Source organism: Symphalangus syndactylus, chromosome 10, assembly GCF_028878055.3.
Source record: "Symphalangus syndactylus isolate Jambi chromosome 10, NHGRI_mSymSyn1-v2.1_pri, whole genome shotgun sequence".
Lineage (NCBI taxonomy): Eukaryota > Metazoa > Chordata > Mammalia > Primates > Hylobatidae > Symphalangus > Symphalangus syndactylus.
Genome location: NC_072432.2, coordinates 52,000,174 through 52,028,095, shown reverse-complemented (window position 1 = coordinate 52,028,095; position 27,922 = coordinate 52,000,174). Strand labels below are relative to the sequence as shown.

At 38.1% G+C, this 27,922-nt stretch overlaps 2 protein-coding genes and 1 long non-coding RNA gene across 12 annotated transcripts in view; 1 reads left to right on the top strand and 2 right to left on the bottom strand.

The window, feature by feature from the left end:
• Positions 1–4,568, top strand: part of ARHGAP24 (Rho GTPase activating protein 24) — a 521,561-nt gene extending 516,993 nt beyond the window's left edge. For all 4 annotated transcript variants that reach the window (XM_055297088.2, XM_055297093.2, XM_055297091.2 and 1 more), the window contains one exon: positions 3,731–4,568. In XM_055297088.2, coding sequence (XP_055153063.1) covers positions 3,731–3,974 — 244 coding nt within the window. In that variant the 3' untranslated portion in view covers positions 3,975–4,568. The remainder of the gene's footprint in view (positions 1–3,730) is intronic.
• Positions 4,569–6,490: 1,922 nt separating this feature from the next.
• On the bottom strand, positions 6,491–13,321 carry LOC134731513 (uncharacterized). The gene is made up of 2 exons (XR_010113832.1): positions 12,035–13,321; positions 6,491–11,736 (listed from the first exon to the last, which is right to left on the bottom strand). It is a non-coding gene; the product is annotated as an uncharacterized lncRNA (long non-coding RNA).
• A 2,640-nt stretch (positions 13,322–15,961) lies between these two features.
• Positions 15,962–27,922, bottom strand: part of MAPK10 (mitogen-activated protein kinase 10) — a 327,807-nt gene continuing 315,846 nt past the window's right edge. For 4 of the 7 annotated variants that reach the window (XM_055297098.2, XM_063610260.1, XM_063610259.1 and 1 more), the window contains one exon: positions 17,344–21,042. In XM_055297098.2, the coding sequence (XP_055153073.1) occupies positions 20,900–21,042 (143 nt within the window). In that variant the 3' untranslated portion in view covers positions 17,344–20,899. Of the gene's footprint in view, positions 21,048–27,922 lie in introns of all 7 variants that reach the window. The other 3 variants (XM_055297095.2, XM_055297097.2, XM_055297099.2) reach the window with 2 other exon arrangements.

Sequence of the window (27,922 nt, the reverse complement as noted above, 5' to 3'; positions counted from 1 at the left end):
AGTGACAGGAGATTTAAAGAAAAATATAGGGTCATCATCTTAAAAGGTTACTCTTCTTTCTGAATGTAGTTTTTGGAACCACTATGTATTGGAATTCTGAATTACTGCCAATCCATGATGATAAATTAGCATTTCACACTGGGAAGCTTATATTTTGAGGCAAGGAGTCACACTTTAAACGTAGTAGAAAAAGAAAAAAGTTATCACTATGAATTTGCAGATAGATACATTCATTTCTGAGGATGTTGCTGATGCATATATGTTCTGAGATCTACGGTATATTTCAGAGATTTTGATAAGCTGATAGAACTTCCCAATAGAGGTCATCTCAATGGGCCGTTTCACTGTCACATTCTTACCCTCGTGACAGGCCAAGGGAGAGCTCTGCAGTAGGGTAGAGGGTGGGGGACCGCTCGTGGCCTAGCCATGAAATTATAGAAAGTTAACCGTTCTGGCTAAATTTTGATCATTTCTGTTTAGAGTTTTCATTTTTCTTTAAATTCCTTTATAACTTTACCCCACAAGCATTGAAGGTAGATGGATGGATAGATAGGTAGGTAGGTAAATAGGTAGGTAGATAGACAGATGAAGATAGATAGATAGATAGATAGATGATAGATAGATAGATAGATGATAGATAGATGATAGGTAGATAGATAGATAGATAGATAGATATTTTACTTTGTTTAATTATCAATGAGATATATGTTTAAATTCCTTTATAACTGTACCCCACAAGTATTGAGGTGGATGGATGGATGGATAGGTAGGTAGGTAAATAGGTAGGGAGGGAGATAGACAGATAGATAATATTTTACTTTAATTATCAATCAATGAGATATATGGTTTTTAGTTTTGAAACATGTGTTCTTTTTCTCTCTCCAAATTGGTTTCTAACTTTTTCTAACTTCCTTGTCTTTTCTTATTTTTTTTGAGACGTAGTCTTTCTCTGTCGCCCAGGCTGGAGTGCGGTGGCGTGATCTCGGCTCACTGCAAGCTCCGCCTCCCGGGTTCACGCCATTCTCCTGCCTCAGCCACTCCGAGTAGCTGGGACTACAGGCGCCCGCCACCACGCCCGGCTAATTTTTTTTTTGTATTTTTAGTAGAGACGGGGTTTCACCGTGGTCTCGATCTCCTGACCTCGTGATCTGCCCGCCTCGGCCTCCCAAACTGCTGGGATTACAAGCGTGAGCCACCGCTCCCGGCCGCCAGTTTCTAACTTAATTTTCTTAGAAAATATTGTATTGTGGTCAGAGAAGTTCATCTGGATGATATTAATTATTTGGTCTATTAAAACTATTCCCCTTATTACTGGATTGAGATTCTATATATGACCGAGAGATCAAGTCTGTTAATCAGGCTATTCAAAGCTACTATATTTCTCCTCATTTTTATCAGCTAGATCTATAATTTTTGAGAAAGATACTTTAAAATTTCCTAACAGTATTCTGATTTTATCAGTTTCTTTTTATAATTTTGTCATATTTTATATTGAACAATTTGAGGCTCTACTACTAGGTGAATAGAAGTTTGGAGTTGTTCATATCTCCCTAAAGAATTGATCCTTTTATCATTAATTAGTGCTTATTTTTCATTGTAATAATGCTTTTTACCTGAAACTCTATTTTTTCTGATATTAATATTGTCATACCATCTTCCTTTGATTAGTAACTTCCTGATATGTCTTTTCCTTTATTTAACTTTCAAACTTTGTTTCATGATTTGATCTAACAACTTACATCTTTACAATTCTAGAATATTTTTTCATCATCTTTTTGTCTATTTCATCTTCCCACCTTCTCAATATTCTCTTTCCAGAGCCCTTATTAAGCTATGCTTGGCCTTGTTAATCTATCCTCTGTCTTTGTTAACTTCTTTTTTCCATATTAAATTTCTATAATTATCATTTTTGAGGCATTCTAGGTAACTTTTCTCAGACCTGTTTTGTAGCTTACTAATACTCTGATGTGCCAATTCAATTCTGATACTTCCCCAGGCCCATGATTAGAGATTTTGTAGTCTCTTCTTCATAAAAACAGTTGATGTTCCAAGCTCTCAGTTAAATTACTTGTAGTTTTCCGCCTGCCTAATACTGGAGGCCTCATCTTCTGTGCCCATGTGACAAAGAAAAACCTAGACCCAAGCTCTGTGGCCTCGATCCAAGACTAATATCCCTCGTGTGCTTCTACTTATTGTTCTATATTTCAGTTTCTTCCTTAGTTCTGATACCTGAAGCTGCTCTTTTATTTTAACCTTGATGATGTATTTTAAAAATATATTTCTTAAAAATTTTCCAGCACTTTTATATGTTTGCATTGGGAGGGATTTCTTCTGTATTCAACTTAGTCCTTTTCATTCCTGGAAGTTTCCCAAAAGCACCTGATACATACAAATGTGTCAATATCTTGTTTTGTAAGGGTTGTCCTTCTCAGTATTTTAACTTTAATTTCTTCCAACATTTTGTCTGTAAAATACCTTTGGAAAGCAAAGAGAACATATTGTAGAATAATTCTGAGTGGCAACCAGCATAGTACCAAATTTTCATGTAAAAATGTGGTCATGTGTTTAAAATAGCCTTCTAAATGATGTAGGATTACAAAATATGAAGTATTTTTTTTAATTCTAGTTGCCTACAAAGAGGAGAAAGATTAATTTTTAAGTGTTCTTATTATCTGTATGAAATATCAACATGTGAGGATCAAATTTTTCAAAGCAGAAACATAATTGAGATTTTAATTTTAAAATTGTTATTAAAATAATCAGATATCTGAGAGCTACACATGCATTAACCTTTCAAATTTCAGTGGTATGGTACGTTTGAATGAGTCCCATGGGACTTTTGCTCAGACTAGGAGAAATTAAGAAGTCACTTGAGGCCAAGATACATCTTAAATAAAGATGTAACTTTAATACCCCTCTTTTGAATAATATATGTATATGATTTGGATCTTAGTGGTTATGGAGAAAACAGTCTCTGTTTTTAAAAACGTTACTGTGAATTCTACAATTATCCAAAAGCTATACAAAACAACTATCAATTTATAGAGATATAAAATACCTATGCCCTGAGCTATATTAATAACTTGGGAAGCAGTGAGAATTGGGGATGGCAAGGAATGGGCTTTATTTTTACAAAATATAAGATGCAGTGCTTATTTAACACATGTGATCTTTACCTCTCATATCAATGTAAGCTCATTACTTTGGGTACTCTTTTATAAGATGGGACTCTTATGCTTCCAAAAACCCCATTCTTAACAGTGAACTTAACCAACAATCACATTTTCCTATCACTATTTTTCCTTTTATAGAAAGCAAATGTTATTGCTCTCTCTTTTTTTTTTTTTCCAACTGTATCAGACTTTCCCGCTGCATTTAATGTAGTCAAGTTTACAATTTAACATCCAGGAAGCTTTCTGCCTCTTCTGCCCGGCATGTGTTACTGGCTTATCTGTGCTGGCATTCACTTATTTACTATTAAATGACAGCTGCTTCCAAGAGAGGCCTTGGGACCTAATTACTAAAGTAGCAGTAAATCACCTTAGCAAATAGTAAAATAATACAACAAAATTACATCCTTTAAATCATTGAAAGGGCTTTATTCCAATTTCCTAAGCATCATAGAGAGTTTAGAAAATATTTGTATGCCTCTTGCATTTGAAGTGAACAAAATCACTTTATCTCTTACTCTTGCCTCCCCACCCCCCCCCCACCCCCACATCCTTTGTAGCTTAGAACAGCGAAACTTGACTTTGGAAACAGAAATGATGAGCCTCCATGATGAACTGGATCAGGAGAGGAAAAAGTTCACAATGATAGAAATAAAAATGCGAAATGCCGAGCGAGCAAAAGAAGATGCCGAGAAAAGAAATGACATGCTACAGAAAGAAATGGAGCAGTTTTTTTCCACGTTTGGAGAACTGACAGTGGAACCCAGGAGAACCGAGAGAGGAAACACAATATGGATCCAGTGAGCCTGCTTTCTCCTGCTATCTCTGATGGCTCTGGCAAGGACTCCCAGGATTCTGGTGGGATATGACTTAGAACCAGGTGGCTGGTCACCTGGATGTACAGAAGTCTAAGTGGTGAAGGAATATCATTTATAGACATTAACCATCCATATCTGCAATGTGTACCAAAGTTATATCATGCCCCATAATGCTACTGTCAAGTGTTACAACTGGATATGTGTATATAGAGTAGTTTTTCAAAAGTAAACTAAAAATGAGAAGCATATTTCAAGAATTATTTTATTGCAAGTCTTGTATTTAAAATGTTAAATCAATATGTTGTTGCAATTTAGCTTGCTTTCAAGCTTCACCCCTTGCACTTAACATAAGCTATTTTTGGCATTGTGTTGTCATCGGCTTATTTTATAGATCAATATTTTTATTTCCATTTTTGCTGAGGAAATGAAGATAAGCAAAAATATAAATATATATATAAATATATGAGTTATTAAAATCAGAAGAATACTTTGTGGCTGTGCTGTTTGTGCCAATAGACTTTGTCATGACCAAAAAGAGAAATGTAAATAGTTTTATAAAATACAATCGAATCACCAGGAACCTTTGAGCTGCTTTTAAAATTCTTCCCCTGGCACCACTCAGTTTTGCTTTTGCGAGGCAATTTGACATAGGAACTTTGAGACTCCATGAGAAAGTCCCTTTCTGAGGCCCACTGTCTACCTTGCCAGATCCTCAGTGCGTATCGTCAACGCAGGATGCTCCTTAGAGAAGAAAAATTGGTAAAGAATGGCATTTAACAATTCAGGCTTTGAATTACCCTGTCCTTTTAGACCGAATCTCTTTAACTGCTGGATAGTTTTAGAGGAATTCTCCTGCTACTCAGGTATTGGGAAACAATGCTTGCTAAACCATGCCCACGTGAGCACCTGTCTCCCACTCAAACCTCTCCCACCTCCCAACAACTGCACTTTAGAATACCAGCAGTAAAATGGCATTACTGTTTCCCTCTGAGTGAAACTGCTAGAGTATGTGTCATGTAGTGACATTTTTTTTTCTTACTCAGGCTATTGCCATCTGGGATTCTCTCCCTACTACAGCTGGCAAAGTTGGTTTGCAGCAAGAAGATAGTGGGAGGGGGCCGGGCTGCAGGAGGAGAAGGAGAAAAGTTTAGAAGAAACAAACTATTTTGCTTCTAATTTTGACAGTATCAGTCTTTCCTGTTGAAACATACAATAATTTTAAAAGGTGAATGCCTAAAGTTCTTGGCAAATATGGGAGCCTCATCAATGCTAATTTTCTAGAAAAACCCAGGGCTCTTTGGAGCTAGAGTTTTGGGAGAACAGTTCTTCACAATAACACAATGGTTTTAAGAAGCCAGGCAAATATCTTTCTCACAGTAGAACAAAAAGTTACAAAAGGCATAATCGGAAATAAAGACTACATACTTGAGTTTATGGGGTTTATGTTGTTTGAAGGTTGAATGCTTGCATGTGTTTATTTATTTTCAAGAGGGAAAGTGGTCTGTACTGCTTTCATCCTTGCCACTGTCCTGCTTTTATTTTTACCTCCCACTGAGCAAGCATCTGTGGTCCTATGGTATCAACCAGTATCTTTATAGCAATAATTTCTTTAATTCCCTTTTCTCTCTCTTTCCAGTTATTTAACCAGTTGCTTCCACCTGGACATACAATAGGAAATTCAAACTCAAAATGTGAAAATTGATCTTAGTAACTCTCCCTTCATATCTTTTCACCTATTTCCAGTCCTTATCATAGTTGATGATAAAAACCTCAGACTCATCCAGAAAGCTATATGATGCACTAGTAAAAAAACAAAGATAGTCAAACTGCTTGGGTTCAAATGGTATACAATTTGCCAGCTGTTACTGAACCTTCCATGCATAACTTTTTTTTCCTCTGTGCAATTGGAATAATAAAAATACTACTCCCATAGAGTTGTTATGTGGTCTTAATGAAATAGCTTGGGTTAGGCTGAGCACAGCTGCTAGTAGAATCCAAAAAGGGGCCGGGCACGGTAGCTCACGCCTGTAATCCCAGCACTTTGGGAGGCCGAGGTGGTCGGATCATGAGGTCAGGAGACTGAGACCATCCTGGCTAACACAGTGAAACCCTGTCTCTACTAAAAAAAAAAAAAAAAAAAAAAAATTAGCCGGGTGTGGTGGTGGGTGCCCTGTAGTCCCAGCTACTCGGGAGGCTGAGGCAGGAGAATGGCATGAACCCAGGAGGCAGAGTTTGCAGTGAGCCAAGATCGCACCACTGCACTCCAGCCTGGGTGACAGAGTGAGACTCCATCTAAAAAAAAAAAAACAAAGGACTCCATAAATGTTAACGCATATTTTTCTTTCTTTCTTTCTTTCTTTCTTTCTTTCTTTCTTTCTTTCTTCTCTTTCTTTTTCTTTCTTTCTTTCTTTCTTTCTTCTTTCTTTCTTTCTTTCTTTCTTCTTTCTTTCTTTCTTTCTTCTTTCTTTCTTTCTCCTTTCTTTTCTTTCTTTTCTTTCTTTCCTTTCTTTCTCTCTTTCTTTCTTCTTTCTTTCTCCTTTCTTTTCTTTCTTTTCTTTCTTTCCTTTCTTTCTCTTTCTTTTTTTTTTGAGACAGTCTCATTGTGTCATTCTATCACCCATTCTGGAGTGCAGTGGCATGTTCACGGTTCACTGCAGCCTTGGCCTCCCTAGGTTCAGGTGATCCTCCCACCTCAGCCTCCCAAGTAGCTGGAACTGCAGGCATATGCCACCATGCCCAGCTAATTTTTGTATTTTTTTTGTAGAGACAGGGTTTCGCCATATTGCCCAGGCTGGTCTCAAACACCTGGGCTGAAGCTGTCTTCCCTCCTCAGCCTCCCAAAAGTTATGCAAGATGCATAGCAATGACGGGTCACTTAATTTGTCTGGGACTACAAGCGTGAGCCACCGTGCCCAGCCAACTCATATTTTTCTTCTCTACCCCCTTCTTCACTCATAAATTTGCTCACCAGTTAATCTATTCCACTCATCTTTGCCTTTTTAATCTGCTTTCTTTAATCACTTTTCCCTTACCTTTACATCTCTCCTGTACTTTTCCCTTACATCTCTCCTGTACTTTTGTCCTTTGCAGGCTGCCTTTTCAAAATTATTCATCCGATCATAGCTTGATCTTGCTATTTACATATGATGACTATCACTTGCCCAGGACAAAGCCCTTCACATAGTGTAAAAGGCCCTACCTCCAGTTTCATTCTCGTCTCCTACCACTTCCCACCACACCTGCCATGCCATTTCATACCTCTAGAACTTTCCACTTGCTATTGCTGTGTCCTTCTTGCTTGCCTTCCTTCTAGCTGGCATGCTCCAAACATCCTTTAAGAGCCAAATCAATGTCAGTTTCCTCATGAAGCTTCCCAGAATCTCAAATCAGTGTTAGTTGCTTTTTGTGCCCCCATTCGCATATATCTCTTTCTGTCTTTCCCACATCTGATTATTTTCTTTATCAAATAAGAAGCAATTCAGGAGGGAGAGTGGTGAAGTGGAAATAGCAGAAAATTGAGAGCCATTCAAACCTAGATCTGCCTCTCAACTTGCCTTATGCAAGATACATGGCAATGCCAGGTAACTTGACTTGTCTGATCTCATCTACAAGATGGAGATAATAACTCCTACAAAGTAGGGATGTTGCCGTGGTTAATGGTGGTATGTAATGTGCTTATCCCAGTGCCTGTCACTTTGCTCCATTGATAACTCTTGATAAATGGAGCTTCTTAAGGGGCCAAGATTGTATCTTCTTGCTCTTAAATCCCTCCATGCCTTTTGCCAAACAGAATGTCAGCACAGTGAGTTTGCAGTAATTTTTGGGAATGCAAATATACTCAAACACACACACACACACACAGAGTGTTTTGTGGCCTGTGATATTTGAGGGATGATATTATCAATTTTAATTGTCAATTTCAGTGATGATGGCACTAATCAATGGATACTATGAGCAGCATGTTCATCTGGATTTCCGTTAGTCAAACAAAAAGCCTAGACAATATTAAGTGAAATTAATGCAAGAATAAATTGGAAATCAATAAGGATACAAAGTAGGTAGTATCAAGATTTCATTTGCTACATCCTGTATATGCCTCTTTAAAACTAGGTAATTAAAATGAATCTTAAGTTATAAACTCAAGAGAAAGGATTTGCTTGCAGATGTGGGGCCTACTGTGTTAGCGTCACTATTCAAACTAGATGTCTGGGTATCCTTCGGAGAACATTGAAGATAGAATTGCCTATGATGTCAGTTCCACTGAAACATGATTTTATATGTAACATTATGAAATGACTAAAATCTCCAAGTGGAGTTTAAGTAATCATTCCCATTGATTCTCAAGCTGGGATATCCTTCAAAAAATCATTCCCAGGCTGGGTAGTTTATATTATTGATATAATTATGACACCTTGAAAATTCAGGAGAGCATTAAAGAATGTAATGCTTGCCACAAACCCCAGTGTTCCTTACACTGCAGAGCTGCACTCTGATTAGAGTACCATACACATGAGTTTTGGAATCTAAGACCAGGGTTCAAACCCAGCTCTGCCACCTCATAGCTTTATGAACTTAAGTTATGTAATATATATATAAGCCTAAATTTGTTTTATTCTGGAAGTAGGGTTAATAGTTCCTCCCTTATCATATTTCTATAAGGAATGTAGTACAATAGGTGAAGGGATTAGCATAGTGCCTGGAACATAGTAAGTGCTCACATAGTAAGTAAATTCCATAGTAAATGGAAACTGTCAGCTCTCAAATTATTTCCGTTGAAAGAGTGTTTCAGCTTCTAAGGAACGTAGCAAGGTTCTGGCCTCAGGGATTTGACCAGCATTAAAAGTATCATGATCACCAGCACAGGATATAATTATATCTTGGTCTCAGAGACTCTTATCTGTGCCCAGATAATCTGCCAGGGATTGATGGCAAGGAAAGAAACCCAAACCACTCTTTCTTTCTGAGATAATACAATTACATCCATGATGTGAAAATCATGTCTAAACAACTACGTGTAACTGTCCTTCATCAACTCTATCCACGTCTACACTAAAGACGATGTTGGGTGTTAAAGGTATTGGATAAAATACAATGATGTTTCTGATGGCTATGATGAATAAACTGAGGGCTATGGACTAGGTCCTCTGGGGTACATAAATTTACAGTTATTGTCATGTTATATGATGTGCTATAGAAGTAACTTAAGAGACCATAAAGGTGAAGCTGAGGAGAGCACTGCAGAGCCATGACTTTGGTGTGAGTCCTAAAGACCAGTAGGAAGTCATCAGACAGAGCTGCAGTTTTGGTAAGGGGCCTTCCTAGCCCATGGAACAGCATGGCAAATGTGCCTTCAGGGTAGACCCTAGGGAGTCTTTTCAATAAAATAAACATGACCTACCAAGTTCATGCCATCAAGATGGCATTGTGCATAACGCCTTAGCAGCACACCATGAGACCTGAAAACACAGTACCCACGCGGCTTCTACTCTCTTATTCAAAGAAAGCATCCAGAGCTGGAAACATTTTGCCTTGTTTGAACTCACAAACTACAGGAAAGAGTGCTGAAACTGTGGCTCCCAAAGGTCTGTTTCATTATTCTCTTTATAGTCTTCTTAACTGCACAAGTGGGGAATGAGTTGAAAGTTAGAACTGCCCAGCTTAAGGGCCTCTTGCTCTGAAGTGACTTGGAGAACTAACAGTTCCCCAGGCAGCTAAAATCTACTGAACCTACTGTAGATCTTCCAGTAAAAAGTTTAGCTGATGAAAAGTGTGGTTGTTAAAGCACCATTTGTGGCTCAGGTCCAGGGCTGAATGATACTCTTTACTTATGAACTTCTGTATAGCTGCTGTCTGTACGGCCTCTCGAGGGATAAGCCACGGTGAGGCCAGCCTTTTCTTAAATAGGGAGTAAGGGCAACAGGAGAACAGTGAATTGTTAGGGGGCAAACCAAATTGGCATCATTTTCTTTGAGCAAAACTGTCTCTTACTTCTGGGGGAGGCCCCTAGCATCCCACCTGTTCTTGTGGATAGAGGATGTCCATCCCAGCTCTCTCTTCTCCACACACCCATTCCCTGTTCCCTACCCCCTCATGAGTCACTAGATTAATTATGCACCACACTGAAGTGATCCCTAGGGTCATGCCATCGTGCCCTCATTGCTGGTTACCTGTTGCCAAAATAGTCTAAGTTCCCATGCCATTTTTCCTTCATCTATTTGCTTATCCCCATATTGCCCAGAGTATTCTCTCATTTGCTTCTATCTCCAATGGCCTCCCCCTGCCTAGGACCTTTCCATTATCCCCTCTAGATGTTACAGCTGCCATCACCCTCCCCTATGTCCTCTTCTCTGAATCATGGTTGCCTCCTGAAGACACCACTTTCCCTGCAGCCCTCTCAAGCCTAGCTGTCTTCCTCTCTACAACCTGCATATCATTGGCCTAAAGGGGAGATAGATCTTGCTTTGCTGTTTGCAGCTACTTTCAGAACTTTAATCCTTCTTCCTCTCTAATGACCTTCTTACAAGCACTGGATATTCTAGCACGTAACCCACTCACCCTCCCCATTCATACTCCATTCACCATCTTGGCCACTCAGCTCCTTGACGACTTTTAAAAATCTTGTTCTGCCGCTGCCTGAACATCAGCCACCACACTCATGGTTATACTGCGTACTGTGTCATGACTAATCACTGGCATCGCCAACAGTTCCATTTCAGCATCCCACGCTGTGGTCATCACTTCTTCCCTCTCTAGTCACTCCCCTTAGCACCATCACTCCAACTTGGTAAGTTTTCACCGACTATCATCCCCCATTTCATTACTTCCCTCCTTGACCAGCTTAGCTTCTATGGTTCCTTCTCATAATTATTCTCTTGCCCCATTTCCAAATCCCATTGTCTACTCTCTCAGCAATGTACTACTCTTTCGAGAATTAAAAAGAAACAAAATGCAACTCTATAAAACTAAAACTAATTTTTCTTACTCTTAACATGTGCCTAAAAATACTAAACATGACTGAAGAACAAAAGACCACCATGTTGACCTGTGTTCCTTTGTATTTATATGAATATGGCTCACATGGTTTTCATCACTGTCCAGTAACTTATTGTCACAGTTTCCAAGGTCAATTTCACACTTCTCAAACTTCCACAAACTCTTCATTGTCTACTGACGACCTTACTTCTATCTTACTGAGACCAAAACAAAAATCAGATGAGTATGTACTTATGCCCATCACGTCACCATATTCCCAAACTACCTGCCTCTGTGCACACCACCTCACTGCCTGCTACAGTTACTGTGCAGGACCAGCGCCTCTGCTCACGTACTGGAGCCTGTCCCTCAACCCTTTTCAAGCATGTTACTCTGTCAAATAAATATCCCTTTCTCTTTTGCATTATCAGTTTTGCTATCTCTCTGTTGGCCCCATCAGCACTATTACACATGCTATATTAGCTTTTAAAAAATTCTCTCAATCTCACATTTATCTCCAACTTTTACATCATTCTTCTGCTGCACTTTGTAGGAAAATATTTTGAATTTTCTGTATCCATTTCTACTTCCTCACTTCCCATGTTTTCTTGAACTCACTCGAGTTACTCTTTTCTTGCTCAATACTGCATAGAAACTGCTCTCATTGGGGTCATCGATGACCTTCAGACTTAGTCTGACTGTGAATCTTCAGTTCCCATTTTGCTCAGCCTCTCAATAACAATCCACCCCTGCCCATTCCCTCACTTTTGAAACACCTTCTTTTTTTTTTTTTTTGAGACGGAGTCTTGCTCTGTCACCCAGGCTGGAGTGCAGTGGCGCGATCTCGGCTCACTGCAAGCTCCGCCTCCCGGGTTCACGCCATTCTCCTGCCTCAGCCTCTCCGAGTAGCTGGGACTACAGGCGCCCGCCACCACGCCCGGCTAATTTTTTTTGTATTTTTGGTAGAGACGGGGTTTCACCGTGGTCTCGATCTCCTGACCTCGTGATCCGCCCGCCTCGGCCTCCCAAAGTGCTGGGATTACAAGCGTGAGCCACCGCGCCCAGCCAAAACACCTTCTTTACTTGGCTTGCAGGACAGCACACTCCTGGTTTTCCCTCTACCTCACTGAACATTCTGGAATACCCTCCTGTTTTCTGAGGTCTGTATGTTGGAGTGAGAGGCATCGCCATCTTTGGTTTTCTCTTCCTTAACTACATTGTCTTTTGGTGGGCTCATACAGACTCATGACTTTTAATACTATTTATAAACTGATTACTCTCAGATTTCTGTTTCAGCTCAACCTCTTCCTTGAACTCCAGCTTACAAGACACTCCTGCTACTCTACGTGGATTTTTTTTTTTTTTTTTTTTTTGAGATGGAGTCTCACTCTGTCACCCAGGCCGGAGTGCAGTGGCTTGATATCGGCTCACTGCAACCCCCACCTCTCGGGTTCAAACAATTCTCCTGCCTCAGCCTCTGAGTAGCTGGGACCACAGGCACGTGCCACCATACCCGGCTAATTTTTTGTATTTTTAGTAAAGAAGGGGTTTCACCATGTTAGCTAGGATAGTCTCGATCTCCTGACCTCGTGATCTGCCCGCCTTGGCCTCCCAAAGTGCTGGGATTACAGGCGTGAGCCACTGTGCCCCGCCTCCACTTGGATATCTAATAAACATCTCCAACTGATATTCCAAAAACAAACATGATTTTCTCCCCAGTGTTCTTCTAACCCATTGTTCACCATCTCAGTCAGCTGTACCATCATTTACTTCATGGTTTAGGTAAAATAATCTAGAGTCATTTCTGATCTCTTGCTTTTATATCACAATATCAATCTATCAGCAAATCTTGTCAGCTCTGCCTTCACAATAGGTCCAGAATTCAAATCCTTCTCAGCATCTCCATTTCCTAGTCTAAGCCCCATCATGTCTTTCTGGATTGTTTTATCCTACAATGGATTTTTTGTCCCCATTCTTTTTTCCTAAAATTCCTCTTTACTCAGTAGCCAAAGGAATCCTTTTGAAAAGAAAATTTAGCTTATATCATTTCCTTTCTCAAATATAACCACCATCTTCCTGTATTTAGAATAAAATCTCAAGATCTTGCCATGCTCTGACCCCTGCTTCTCTCTCCAATTTCATTTACAATCCCACTTACTCTTGTTCATTCTGCTTTATCCACAAGACTCTTTGCCCCTCCTCATCTATATAAATAAGCTCTCCCTCCAAAGCCTGCCCCTGCTTTCTCTTCAGAGTCTGAAATGCCCTTCTCCACGTCAATAGCTCACTCTCTCGCTTTAGTCAGGTCTCTGAACACTTATCACCTCTTCTGAGAGGCTTGCCCTGACCACCTTGTCTAAAATAGCATCCCTTTCACATCTTATTTTTTAACCTGCTTTGTGGTCTTCATACTTACCTCTATCTGACTTCTCCACTAGAATGCAGACCATGCGAAGGCAGATTTGCTGACTTCATCACAACTACGTGTACCTAGAACAGTCCTTGGATGATAGACGTGCTTGATAAATAAATATTTGTTGCATGAATCAATGAGTGAATATTTAGAGCTCTATGTCAAATTTCTGGTTCAGATGTTCAGGGATGTTCTCAGTCGGACCTTTTAACAAAAAAACAATAAATGACCAAATTCTACTTTAAGTTATTTTAGGGTTCCAACAGTCACCCATAGACTGAACAAACTCCAAAGATTTGGCTTCATGTAAGAATGTCACTGCAAAGAAGCTTCAGTACCCATTGTGATATCATTTGCTAATTTGGAGATTGTGCTGCCGAAAGTACAAGCCCCATGCTCAGTCAGCATCTAGGTCCAATAGCTCTCAGAGGAACCATATATCAAAGCAAACTTTCTGCAATGCAGAAAAGAACCTCTATGCATTTTTAAAATTAATTTTAATTTTAAATAATTTTTAAAAGTGGTTTCATCTCATAATGTAATGGAAAATATTCAAAATTCTCTTATGCTGATTCATAAAGTATACTTATATAATTAGACAAAATGAGAATATTGAAAGAAGCAGACTCCTTGTTTCCTTGCTTTAAGCAAATAATAAAAATGGACTCGTGCAAGTCACACCACTAATTTAAATACATTATGTAAAAAGATAGCAAATAAATGAAATAAAAATATTTGCTTTAGTTTTCTTAAACAAAGATTTATTAATTGAATTTTTTAGGTTAAGGACCATGCAATATATATCTCCTACACCGAAGTGTCCAAGAAATGTTTTTGGTGTAAATTAGTGAACTGCTTTAGAATGTCGCTCAGAAATTAAGCTAGAAATTTAGAGCAATATTCTTAGGGCTTGATTTACACCAAATCCAAGTTTGCAATATATTAACATGAAGGAATAGGCCATTGCTTTCTGAAAACCATCTTTTTATAAAAGAAATAATTTAATATTATGAATTCTCTTGGTCTGTGTAAAATATTATTTGCATTATAAAAATTGATTTTTTGGTATAATTGTTCATAGGCAATATTTTCACCAGGATGGATTCACAAGTGTTAATGGAAGGCGAATTATGTGTGGGACACTCTTCTAGGGAATATGTGAGGGGTTTTTAAGATGGATGACATTTTGTACCTGCTTTTGAGTTGCAAACGATCTGGACTGTTGGTTAAACACTGCAGACAAGATCAGGTGAAGAACATTACTAGAAGTTCAGTGATGAAGAAATAAAGCCACGTACTCCATGGAGTGAAATTTGAATTCCTTAAATTCCCTAAAATTATTTTATGTTGGGTTTTACACCAGGATAGGAATGCCTTTAAAAGTAAGAAATATTTGACATAAGGTAGAAAATTTCAAAGGAGTGTTTGACTTGTTGCTGGATGTGTCATCACATTTCATGTGTCTGAGAAATATAAATTCCTACAGCACATTTTTAATGCCTTAAACAGACTACAATGATGTAAATGGTTGAGCAGTTGAAATTTAGTCTGGAACTGGGACAGATGACTTGCCACATAGAGTGGTTCACAGCATAAAGTGATCTGTGATGGCGGCACTTTCAGTGTGTTTCACCATTAGCATGTGTCATCCAAGCATGCCTTTCCACATCCATGGAGAAAAGACATGTTACAAATACAAAACACCACCGTGATGAATTGGGAATGTCAAAAACCTCTGCCTTGGCTGTGACCCAGTGTTGTTATTGGCAAGTAGATTCATCCTCCTAGGTTGGTTGCTCCATAAGTAACCTTCAAGAAAAGCAAGTCCAAGACCCTTTTTTCTCCTTACTGTGAACTTGGTCAAAATTACCAAATGTTTGGTAACAATTTGTGGTATCAGGAACGCACCAATAACTCCTTCTGACTCTTTAAGAGCAATCATCTTGTGGAATGCAATTTCCCTTCTTATTATTGTGGGTATTTTTAGGTACCTATGCTTGACCTTTTTTAAAGAGAGTAAGGATCTGTGATTTAAACTAGGATAGAAGCTGTTCCAGAGATAAAAAAAAGGCTGTTGCTTTCTCTATTCCAACAGGAACTAGGTAAAAGGATAAATGTGATAACTCAAAATAATGTGTACGTTTATCTTCCAGGCTTTCTAATAGTTAATTGGTTAAAGAAAACATTATTTACAGAAATAGAAGAGCCACTCCTCAACATTGTTCAGACACTGCAAAGTAATCTAATGCAAGTGCAGTGACCTCTTCATCCAGCCAGAAAATCATATATATTTTTAATTCTCCAAGGAGTTTGAGATAGTAAAGTTGGATATCATGTAGCTAAACAAAGGCTTTTGCCTTTTCTCTTGGAAAATAGTTAAAATGAATAGGAATCTGATAATTAATCTAGGAAATTTAACCCTGCTCTACTTACCTAATGCCCCCCAAAAGATTATTTTTTTCTTCATTGATTTTATACCTTAAAAATAAATTACTGAGTTGCAGATATACAACTAGTATCTGCAGACAGAAATGAAGGTCATTTTTAGAAGAAACCAGTGTCAAATGAAAACGCAGATTTCTACATGGTCACATTTGTATCACACACTCTTGACCCAAAGTGAGAACATAGGTCATTCCTTATTTCTTATTTATTCCCTGGCACAATCAGACCACACTACAAGTTTCTTTTACCAGTTGCCAAAATGAAATCATGAGACCCTTCAGAGCTACTGTCGGTACATGCAACTCAAGACAACAAGCAGCATCATAACCATTGTCAACAGGCAAACTCCAAAAATGTCTAGGTTTGGATTTGGTTTTATGTTGAGAGAAGCAGATTTCCTCTGACTTTAATAATCCATAAGAAACAGAAATCACAATATATTGACTCCATATTACCTCAAAAGAGTCAAAAGAAGCAAAAGTTCTCCCCCGATTTTTCCTCTTGTTCCACAGACATTTTGAAAATAAAAGAAGAGAAAATAGAAAGGAAGGAGTGTGAGAAAGAACACAGAAATGGCTTGAATGATTTCAAATCCTTATTAAGCATCACCGAGGTTGAATTTTACCCATTAGGCTGACTGAATTTAGTTCTTACCACTCAGACCTTGCAAAGAAGCTGGATGTACATGATTTTGCCTTCCAGGGTTGATCTAGAACTGTAAGGGTGCATATGAATGTTGGTATGCATGTGTGTGTGCTTTAAGTCCATTTTATAAACACTGACACAGGACAATTCTCATCATTGGTAATAGTCTTTGGAGTCCAATCATGCAGAAAAACAGGCAGGTGCAAGTCAGGTCTCATTGCAAGATGGACATGGCAAGGTGAACAGATAATCCTAGATAAGGATTGGGAGATTTGTGTCCATTAGAATATACTGGCCATTGGTCCCACATAAGTAAAGTTACATATACAAGATTCTATGTATAAACAGAGGCCCCTCACTTCAGTTTGGCTGACCAAAGAAACAGGTCAAACTGAACCATTTTCAGATAGTTAAAGGACTAAGTGCCAAAAGAAATAACAAAATCTTATCCTCTAATCACAAAGAAAATAGCTAAAACAACTATTTACATTGTAACTTTTTTGTTGTTTTTACAGAGAGGAGTTTCCTTGCTCAGCTTAATGATACCTGTGGAAAATGTTGAACTCTTATAATTAAAATGTGTGTGGGGGATTGTGAGTGGGGAGTTGAGTTCCTCTTTGGACGCAAAGTGGCTGAGATGAAAAATTTCTAGAGCAATTTTACTCCTCTTTCTGAGCTGTAGAAGACATTTTTCAGCAAAGCTGGCTAATAACATGCCTTACAGAGCATAATGCACTTAAGATGTGGCTTTTCATATGTTAAGAGATTCAAATCGAAATAGATTTTGTATAATTTAGGTTTTGCAATGAATATTTACAATTTTAAAAAAAATTGTTTGCTTATTGTTTTTTTTTTTTTTACCTTGACAGGACATAAAAGGTTTTATGTATTTTGTCTATTTATTTTTCACTAGTTCCATTTACTAAGGCCAACTTTCAGTTTTACCAGTCAGCTGCTATCAGTGTCTTTAGATAACATTTTTCTGATAACAGATTGAAAAAACTATCGAGCTTCTTAGCCCTCAATTAAATAGCTTACTCCAATTGATGGGAACTGGCCAGGCTCTGGTCCAACTGTGGGGTACATTCCTACAAAACTCGGTCATCAGATTCTTGAAGATGAAAGGTTATCATCAGTTTTTATTCCCCAAGAAGAAATTCCGTTGTAAGGCTAGTGTATTCCTATTTAAAATTGAACATGCTGACCCATACAACACATATAAAAATAGTAAAGACATATTAATAGTAAAGTGGTGGTGGTTTTGCCAAACTCTTGCAGCAGTTTAATTCTCCCTGCACATGAGTACACAGCCATCCTTCCTACAAAACACTGCAAACTATTTTATTAAGGATCACTGCAAACCAACTGCCCCAAAGGAAGCCTAACAGAAGGTTAGGTTCCTCAGAGTGCCAACTTCATGTTCCAAAATGAGCCCCAACCCCGGGTAGAGCCTTCACTTTTTTCAGGAATATTGTCCAGGTGACTTGACACTTGCCTACCTGAAAAGTTGGGATGTTCTTGGGAAATAACAGGTGACTAAGAAATATTTGGGGTGTGTGTGTGTGTGTATTAAGACAGACAAGTGAATGCAGAACATATTATATTCTGTGAATTTGATATCATCACCTCCTAGAGATATTATAGGAAAGCAGATCTAGCGGGCAAAGGACTGGGGGGCTTTTACAGTGGTGATTCTCTTTGTTATTCCATCATCTGCCTTGCTTTAATCACCTAATAAAACTGATCCTGCAAAAATTCTGGGGGCCAAATCCTTACCTCTATTTGTAAATGATACTTATATTCGAGGAATTTGTTCCATTTTTCTCTTGTCCATAAAGGAAATCTGGCTAAAGCTAACCAGCTCCCAAGAGCCATGCACAGAAGATGTAAGACTAACTGAGCTTTGGGAAGGTACTGACAGTGGGGGAGGGGCCCTGTCTAATTCTTGCCTGGTTTAATCTGAGGGGGAAATTCCCCACTTCTGCAGATATGAGAGATAGCCTGTCAAGCACTTTGAAGATGCTGGCTGGAGACTTCCTTCTGTCTTGTGATGTCGTCTTGGGGCTGATGAAATTCCCCTTGAGACTCTCTTTAAAGCAGCTTCCTGCTCTCCGCACTTAATCCCATGTGGTATAAAGCAAGGGAGGGGAGAGGCCACAGATATATCAAGAGAAAAGTACAGAGAAAGAAAAACAGTAGAGAATTAGAGATACAGAGAGGAGAAGGTTTTTTAAAAAAATAAGAATATGAAAGAGAGGGAGCTCATGTGACTGAGGAGGCATTTTTAACAATCAGGTTGTCTGCAATATTAACCAAAAAAATAATGGTAGCAAAATAGAGAAAATGGGCCATTTTTATTCCAGGGGATAAGCTGCACAAAGGAATGTTCTTCATTTTAAACAAATGACCACGTGTACTGAATCCGACTGTGTGAAACAATCTAAGAATGGCAGCACCACTGGCATGGCGATGGTGCAGGTGGGTGCAGTTCCCTGTGGTCTCTATTGCTTGAAGAGAGAAAGAAAGTTCCCTATTATTATATTTAAGGCAGTTTTCAGAGCACTGGCATTCTTGTTTGCTCTGTTTTGGGGGTATTCTATTTGCCAGTCAGTTCACACTCATCAACCATCCACTTCCTGTCTTTCACTTCTTCAGGTGAAATATCACCACTTTGGTGAGCACCAACATGGTCAGAGTGCAAATAACTGTGATGGATACTCCGAAGTGAATAAGAAGGGAAGCCTGATTTATTGCTGAGATCACCTTGGTATTGCCTTGTATATAACCAAGATGTTTCACAGTGCCTCCTTAAGTGCTCAGGAAAGCACTTTCATTTAATTTAAGCTAAATTCGGGAGATTTTGCTAAACATTGACATTAATGCTTCATGGCTTTTAAGACAAACTCATATTGCTAAAACTATTTGGCAGCAGTAAATTTATGGGCAGAGTTATTGCTCTTACATCTACTGCAGTACAAAACTCAGATGATCAGCCCTTCGATTGCTCATACTTATGAAAATAAATAAATAAACATGAAACATCAGCCACATTAAGGAGTTGGGGAAACTCCTGAGGAATAACAATGTCTCTGGAGATGTCTTCAAATGCTAACCTGAGACTCACACTGTGCTTTGGGGGTTTCATTCTTATTATTTTTTTTTTTATTTCAGAAGAGGAAAGTAATATTATTTCTCAAAATAAAACTTTGGCAGAGTATGAATCAGGGAAGCAGCCCACACATGGAAAACACAATCCACAATCTGAAAATAGTCTAGGCAGGCTCATTTTTTTGTTGAAGGAATTCACACGGAGGCAATTCTGCTCAGTTCCAGACAGAGATTCTTATCATCAAAAGCACACACAATAACCTTGCTTCACCACCTGCCACTTTCTACAGTGGCCTCTTGTTGTGACCAGTAATTGAGAAATGACAAAGGGGAATAGGGCCAAATCTCTGAAATAGGGACACCAGTGTCTCCTAGTATCTGGGTAATAACCTCCTTTCAGTCTTAGTCCACACCGCACACTACCCTCCAGTCTCTCCTACTCTTTACTGTCACAGAAAAGACTCTCAGCTTTTTATTCACACCTGCCTTCTAAAGGCCAAACCATTTCGTGCCTGAAAACTGTTACCCACTCCCCCCACACTTTACATAAGTATCACATATGTTCTTTCTACAAATTGGTATACAGGTGCCATTTAATCCATTCAAATTTGGAAGCTACATCTTCAAGGGTCTCAGAGAGCTCACTCCCCCCGTATATTCCCCCTTTACATGTTTTCTTATAAGACATACAGTTTAATCAATTAACAAACTAAACAGCTTATATACTGGCAATATATTACAGATGGGTTTATGTCAGAGTAATAGATCACATGAAATGGACCATGTGGTACCCCAGTGCATGATGTTTTGGTAGAGCCCTGAGGACACTGACAGTAGCATCTCTAAGTAAGTAGTGCTGTATGAATACAGACACATGCGGATCTGTATCTACATCCATCTGACTAGGCCAAGGAGCAGGTAGATGCAAGATAGAGACACACACATGCTGGATGGGGCCACTGCACACCTTGTCATGCCATTTGAAAGGGCAGTTACAGGTTGCCGGTTTTGCAGCCATTAAAATTACACTTTATGGAAAAGGCTTCTCTAATTGTGTCTGATTTGCTTTCTGTAGTAAGCATCATTGGAAGAAGACCAAAGCAAGAGCAACTAGAAGTTAAATATACATTTGAGCTTAGCTGCAATACAGAACCCTGGGGAAGAAGCAGGCTGAAAGATTTATTTAATTTTAGGCTTGGATTCTCTCCCTTGCTGTTTTCTTGATGTGGATGTGTCTGCTTTTGTGTGTGTGCGTGAGTGTCTGCGTGTGTGTGTGTTCCATCATATCATCTCCTGAAGAACGCTGGGTTTCGCAGACAGGCGGCTAGTCACCTGCAACAACCCAGGGGTCCTGCCGAGGCTTCCAGGCTGCTGTCAGTGTCAGATGCCAGGGTCTGGTCGGTGGACATGGAGGAGATGTCATTGACAGACGAGGATGGAGGGAGACTCTCACTGCTGTTCACTGCTGCACCTGTGCTAAGAAAATGAAGACCAACATGACTCAATCTAGAACCAGACCCATCTTAATGCCATTCAGGATTCAGGGATGGGCAAATACAATAGGGGATGTCCAGTCCATCAATCATTTGGCAAGCCTTGATAGAGCAGCTGACACAGGGGAGCATATCAAATGGTGACAATCAAGACATAGCAATAAAAAGTCCCTCATCACAAGTTACCAAATCTCACTCTATATTTGAAATCACCTGCAACACTTTCTATTAAAAAACACTAATATCTGGTCACACTGCCTCCCCTGCCCCCACTGCACTGCATATATTTTAATATAATTGGCCTTGGGTGAGGCCAAGGTATTTGCATTTTTTTCATTTTTTTTTTTTTTTTTTAGATGGAGTCTCGCTCTGTTGCCAGGCTGGAGTGCAGTGGTGCAATCTCGGCTCACTGCAACCTCTGCCACCCAGGTTCAAGCCATTCTCCTGCCTCAGCCTCCCGAGTAGCTAGGAGTACAGGCGCACACCACCACGCCCAGCTAATTTTTGTACTTTTAGTAGAGATGGGGTTTCAACATGTTGGCCAGAATGGTCTCGATCTCTTGACCTCGTGATCCGATCACCTCAGCCTCCCAAAGTGCTGGGATTACAGACGTTATCCACCACACCCGGCCGGCATTTGCATTTTTTAAAAGCTCCTCAGAGACTGTATTCAGTCAAGCATTGAAAGCCTCTGGCTTATGGAGGAGACAAATAAGCAAAACCCCTTAATGGAGCCATCTGAGCCTGGTTGTTTTTAATGCAGGGAGCCTTTAAAACAAACACATGCAAGGGTCCTATCCCAGAAATAGAAGCTCAAGTGAAGTTCAGAAATCTGAACTACTTGGGGACCACATCTCTAGAGAAAGGAAGGTATATAAAGTAAATACTATTATGTCGTCATTAATGACATCAAACTTAAAATGCATATAGAAAAGCCAGTAGGACATGAGTAGGACTCATGAAAGTTACAAAAAAAAAAAAAAAAAAAAAAAAGGAGAAGCCTTAGCACAGCTTTTGCTTATGAGCTAACTCTCCAGCAGGCTTGCTTACCTGGGATCTCCAAATAAGAACTCCGAATTATTAACTTAGATTAACTTGAAAAGATTATTTATATGTTATGCGGGAATATAAGGTTGGAACCCTGAGAAACCATGGTAATCACTCAGTAAAGGCTAGCTGAGTTGCCAGTAGCTTTGAGATCAACAGAAGAAACATGAACCAAAGGCATTGTGCAATATAATTAAACCAGAGCACCCTGAAAACAATCCATTTACTTTTTTTCTTTGTATATTCTTTATACCTAAGCAATCTGAGTGGTAACACACTTGCTTTGTGAAATAGCTCGCTATTAAAAATCTGTAGCGTAATCCCCTAATCAAATAAGAGATGAGGAATTCTCACTAAAATTATATCTTATTTGAGCAAATATAGTGTGTGAGATCTATTTGGTGAAAAATAATAACTCCAAAGTCAGTTATAATAGTGTTATCACATAGACCTAATAAATCAGAAAGACAAAATAAAACTAAATTAAGGAAGGGGAGTGATTAACATAATCCTTGTTCCTGGAGTAGACATTTCTTGCCTGTGAAAAAAGTGTGATGAAAATATGTCAGTTATCTAGACAGGACACAAACATCTAAACTAAGACAGATCACCTGTACCTTCCATGTATTTTTAAGTTGTATTTGTTGACTATAAATATATTGACGCACTCTATGGGAAATGTGAAAAAATATAGGAAATAAAGATAATGATATGCACCAATCTTCAAATAAATGGTAAGAACTGTTAAACTTTTCATATATTTCTTCCTGGTCATTCTTTTTGCCTGGAAGTTTCCGTGGTCATGATCTTTTAATATGTATTTTTTTGGGATCCTGATATTTTTATATACAGAAAAGCTTATAAATTTTTCATGTTCTTTAAACTCCTAAAAATACCCATCCTTTCTAATCTTGAATGTCTCTAGAAAAGGTTTTTAAAGTCCTCCTGTTATTGTCTTTCTGTAAATAATTACTCTCACTATCAGGACAATGTATAATGTAAAGTTATAATATTCCATAATATTCCAACTTTGAATGGCTTTAATTTATTCCAACTTTACTTAATTATATCCCCCATAGCTATGGTACAGAGCTGGTTCATTTCCCCTCATGATAAGATTTTATCTCCTAGCAGACAGCCCTTGGTTCCCTTACATTGCCCAAATGCCCTGCTCTGTTTTTTACCCTCAATTCTGGATTAAATTATACCAACATCCTTCATATTCTTTCATAAGTTGCTAATAATTTAGTGTCACTATGATGGACTCCTCAGAATTCTCTTCCATTTATCCACATTCTTATTAAAAGACAGAGATTAAAACTGGACACAGGACTCTATTATAAAGGCCTGATCAATTGTGAGCCCAGCAGAGGGAAATTGCTTTTTTCTTACTATTTGTCTGCTGGATGACATATCCCTAGACTATGGATGCCCTTCAAATCATGGTGCTACAGCTTAATTTAGTTTGGATGTGAGGTATAAAATGATGCTCATATATTTTTTGTAACAGCTTAAGATATAATCCACATATATGAGAAATTTAATTTTTATGATTCGGTGATTTTTAGTATATTCACAACATTGTGCAGCCATCACCACAATCCATTTTGCAGCATTTCATCATCCCTAAAGAAAAACCTGCACTCCATTCCTCACCTACCCTCTAACTCTAGGCAATGACTAATCTACTTTTTGCCTCTATAAAATTGCCTGTTCTGAACATTTCATGTAAATGGAAGCATACCATATGTGATCATTTATGACTAGCCACTATAACATAGCAGAATGTTTTTAAGGTTTATCCATGCTGTGGCAGGTATCTGTATTTCATATCTTTGTATGGCTGCATAATATTCCATTGTATGGACACATCACATTTTGTTTATTTATTAGTTGATAGGCATTTGATGGATATTTAGGTCGTTTCAACTTTTTGGCTATTACGAATAATGCTGTTATGAACATTCATGCACGAGTTTTGTATGGACATGTGTTCATTTCTCTTGGGTATATACCTAGAAGTGGAATCGCTGGGGCATAGAGTAATTCTAGGTTTAACACTTGAGGAACTGACAAACTGTTTGCTAAAGTGGGTGCACCATTTTACATTACTACCAGCAGTGTATGAGGATTCCAATTTCTCTACATCCTCACCAATACTTATTATCTGTCTTTTTATCTATCTAGCCATCCTAGTGTGCATGAAATGGTATCTCATTGTGGTTTGCTTTGCATTTGCCTGATGGCTAATAATGTTGAGTATATTTTTTCATGTGCTTGTCAGCCATTAGTATATCTTCTTTGGAGAAAGTTTACTCAGCTCCTTTGGCTATTTTTTAATTGCTTTATTTTCTTTTTATTATTGAGTTGTAAACTCTTTAGCTCTTTCTTTCTTCCTTCCTTTCTTTCTTGCTTTCTTTCTTTCTTCTTTATTTCTTTTTTTTAAGACAGGGTCTCAATTGCCCAGCCTGTAGCACAGTGGCATGGTCATGGCTCACCGTATCCTGTAACTCCAGGGCTCAGGCAATTCTCCTGCCCCAGCCTCCCAAGTAGCTAGGACTACAGGCACATACCACCACACTTGGCTAATTAAAAAAAAGATTTTTTGTAGAGACAGGAGCTTGCCATGTTGCCCAAGCTGGTCTCAAACTCCTGGCCTCAAGTGATCTTCTGATTTCTGCCTCCCAAAATGCTGGATCTACAGGCATGAGCCACTGTGACAGGCCTGTAAGAGCTCTTTATATAATCTGGGTACAAGTTACTTAATGAGATATATATTTCAAAATGTTTTACCTCTATGTTATGGTTTGCTTTTCATTTTCTTGAAGGTGTCTTTCGAAGCACACGTTTTTAATTTTTATGAAATTGCATTTATCTTTTATCACTTGTGTTTTAGTGTTATATCTAATAAACCATTTTCTAATCCAAGATTATAAAAATTTACTCCTATGTTTTTGCCTAAGAGTTTTATAATTTTAGACCTTATACTTAAGTCTATGATTCATTTTTAGTTCATTTTTGTATATGATATGAGGCAGGGGCCCACCTTCATTCTTTTGCATGTATATATCCAATCATCCCAGCACCATATATTGAAAAGGCTATTCTTTGTCCATGTCTTACATCCTTATCAAAAATCAATTGGTCATAAATGTAGATATTTATTCCTGGACTCTCAATTTGATTCCCTTGATCTATTTGTGTATCTTCATGCAAGGAGCACTCTGTCTTGAATATTGTAGCTTTGTAGTAAGTTTTGAAATCAGAACATGTAAATCTCCCAGCTGTGTTGTTTTTCAAGGCTATTTTGGATATTCTGTATCCTTTGCACTTCCACACAAATTTTAAGATGGGCTTGTCAATTTCTGCAGAAAAGACAGCTATGATTTTGATAAGTATTGGCTTAATCTGTACATCAATTTGGGGAGTATCTGTCATCCCTTGACAATATTAAATCTTCTAATCCATGAGCAATGAAATGTTTTTCCAGTTATTAGGTCCTCTTTAATTTCTTTCAACAATGTTTCATAGTTTTCAGAGTACAAAAGTTGTACTTCTTTTGCTAACGTTATTCCTAAATATGTATTTCTTGATGCTATTCTAAATGGAATTGTTTTATGTTCATTGCTAATGTGTAGAAATACAATTATATTGAAGATTTATTTGAATAAGAAGTTTCAGTGTCAGTGGATTGGATGTTAAAAACAGATCAAATGAATATATATATAATGAATGTTGTAATTAACCAGAATGCCAGTGGAACCAGGAAGATTTTTGATAGCATGCTTTATTTATGAGAAAATAACCAGCTTGGAAGTTTTAAAATAAAATTGTGGCATAATACAAACCAAAAAGTATTTTTAAGTATCTTTAATAATAATCTTGGTCTTCTCTTGAGATAGGCTTTTTCCCCTATCCTGGCTAGAGTTGATTATGTAGACACATTCTTATTGTCACAATTAAATTTGAGTAATCATTCAAATAAGGATGAGATAAGGCTTAGCTGAATAAGGCTCCCTTATTTGATGTTTACAAATAAACACAAACCCACAACAATGGCAGCTAGAGAAATTAAACAAAGAGCATTGAAGAAATTTCTCCAAAACACAAATTTATATCTATGAATAATATTGAATGTATGTAACAAAAGCCAGAGTAGCTTTTAATAAGCTCTTCATAAACGGGATCGTGCTGCAGGCTATGCTTATAAAACACACAGCACTCCTACTGCATTTATTTTCAAAATCAGCATATTTTCAGCACACTTCTGGAATATTCCGAGTGTTATGCCATACCAGTCAGCCCCTTATTATATGTAGTTTTGTTATGGATTATCTCAAGTATATATTTCCCCTGCTTTTTACCGCTCTCATTATACTTCATTTCTCCTGTCTTCCACAACGTCTACTGCTGAGTAGTAGCACAGCGTACGTACTCAAGTTAACAAAACAGTATTGAATATCTTTTATGTGTACTCTTCTGGATAGGTTCTGTGAGGAAAAGCAAGTTCCTTCCTGCTTTCAAACTAGTGAAACTATTAAGCTATTTTTGGCCAAAGGAAATCACTTTGTTGCAGTTGTCTTTCTTCTCCTTTTGTTCATCAGCAGGTTCTCTCTAATTCCTATCCTCTGTGTTGGAATGGTCCTGCCCTCTAGTTTATCAATGTTGAATGCAAATTATAATTAGTGTTCAACTATTCAAAGTTCAAAATCTATCAAAGTCTTTATCAGCTGTATTTCTAGGGATCCATAGACTATTACTTCTGATTTTATATGGCACCAATTCATTAAGAGAAGTCTTCAGTGCTTCCTTTGTAAAAGTTCCCATGACATCTGCTTGTTTCATGGGAATGGTTTCTTGCTATCCAGTGTGATAGTGGGAGAGAAATGTGCACTGTCTATGGTGTCCTGAAGCTGGCTTTTAGTGGCTTCTTAGAACGAATTATTAGCATCTCTTTCCAACTCTGCATCCATTGATGTTACATTGTTGCTTAAAATTGGTCACAGTGAGAATATTTATACCACAGAAATTGTTAAGTGCTACTCGACAATTCTTTTTTCAAATATAGTTGTTAAATGTTAACCAGTCCACCACTATTAGATGAAAACTATTTGCTTCTGTATGACTCCCTCTATTGCGCTATAATAAATGCCTCCTTGCCTGCAGCCACTTCTGCTGGATGATCCATTCAAGTCTATTTTCATGTAGGCAATAAACAGGATTTCTAAACCATAAACCCAAACACAAATATAAGGGACAAGACATGGGCCTTGGCTTTAAGTTGTTAAATTACTGCCAAGCAGTTTGCGAAAATCTCTTAAACAGAATTGAACTGAATTGAATATCATCATAGTGTTCAGTTGTCCAGTCAATGTGATAAATATCTCTTCTTTCTATATTACTTGAGAAAACAGTAGAGATATACATTTTCAAAAATGTTTTGCCATCAATAAAGCATTACAAATTTTTGTCAATAAAAATGGCATTAAAAGGAACTGAAAATGCAAATAGGGTTGCAAATGAGGAATATTAGCTACCTTCAACTTTACCTAAAAAATCAGATTTCATAGAAAGAAGTAACGTATGCTAAAGAAAATTTCTCAGCTAGAAGTTATTTAACTAAAAAACATTGTTATGGGGGAAAATGTTGTTCTGCTTTTTTTAAAGGAAATGATTTTCCTGATACCCCCCCAACCCCAACAACAACAAAAAAAAACGGTAGACACAGAATTAGAAAAAGCACAAGAATGAAAAAATAGTGTCTTTTTTAGCTACATGATCTTGAGCCACAATTTGTCTAGGCTTGAGATT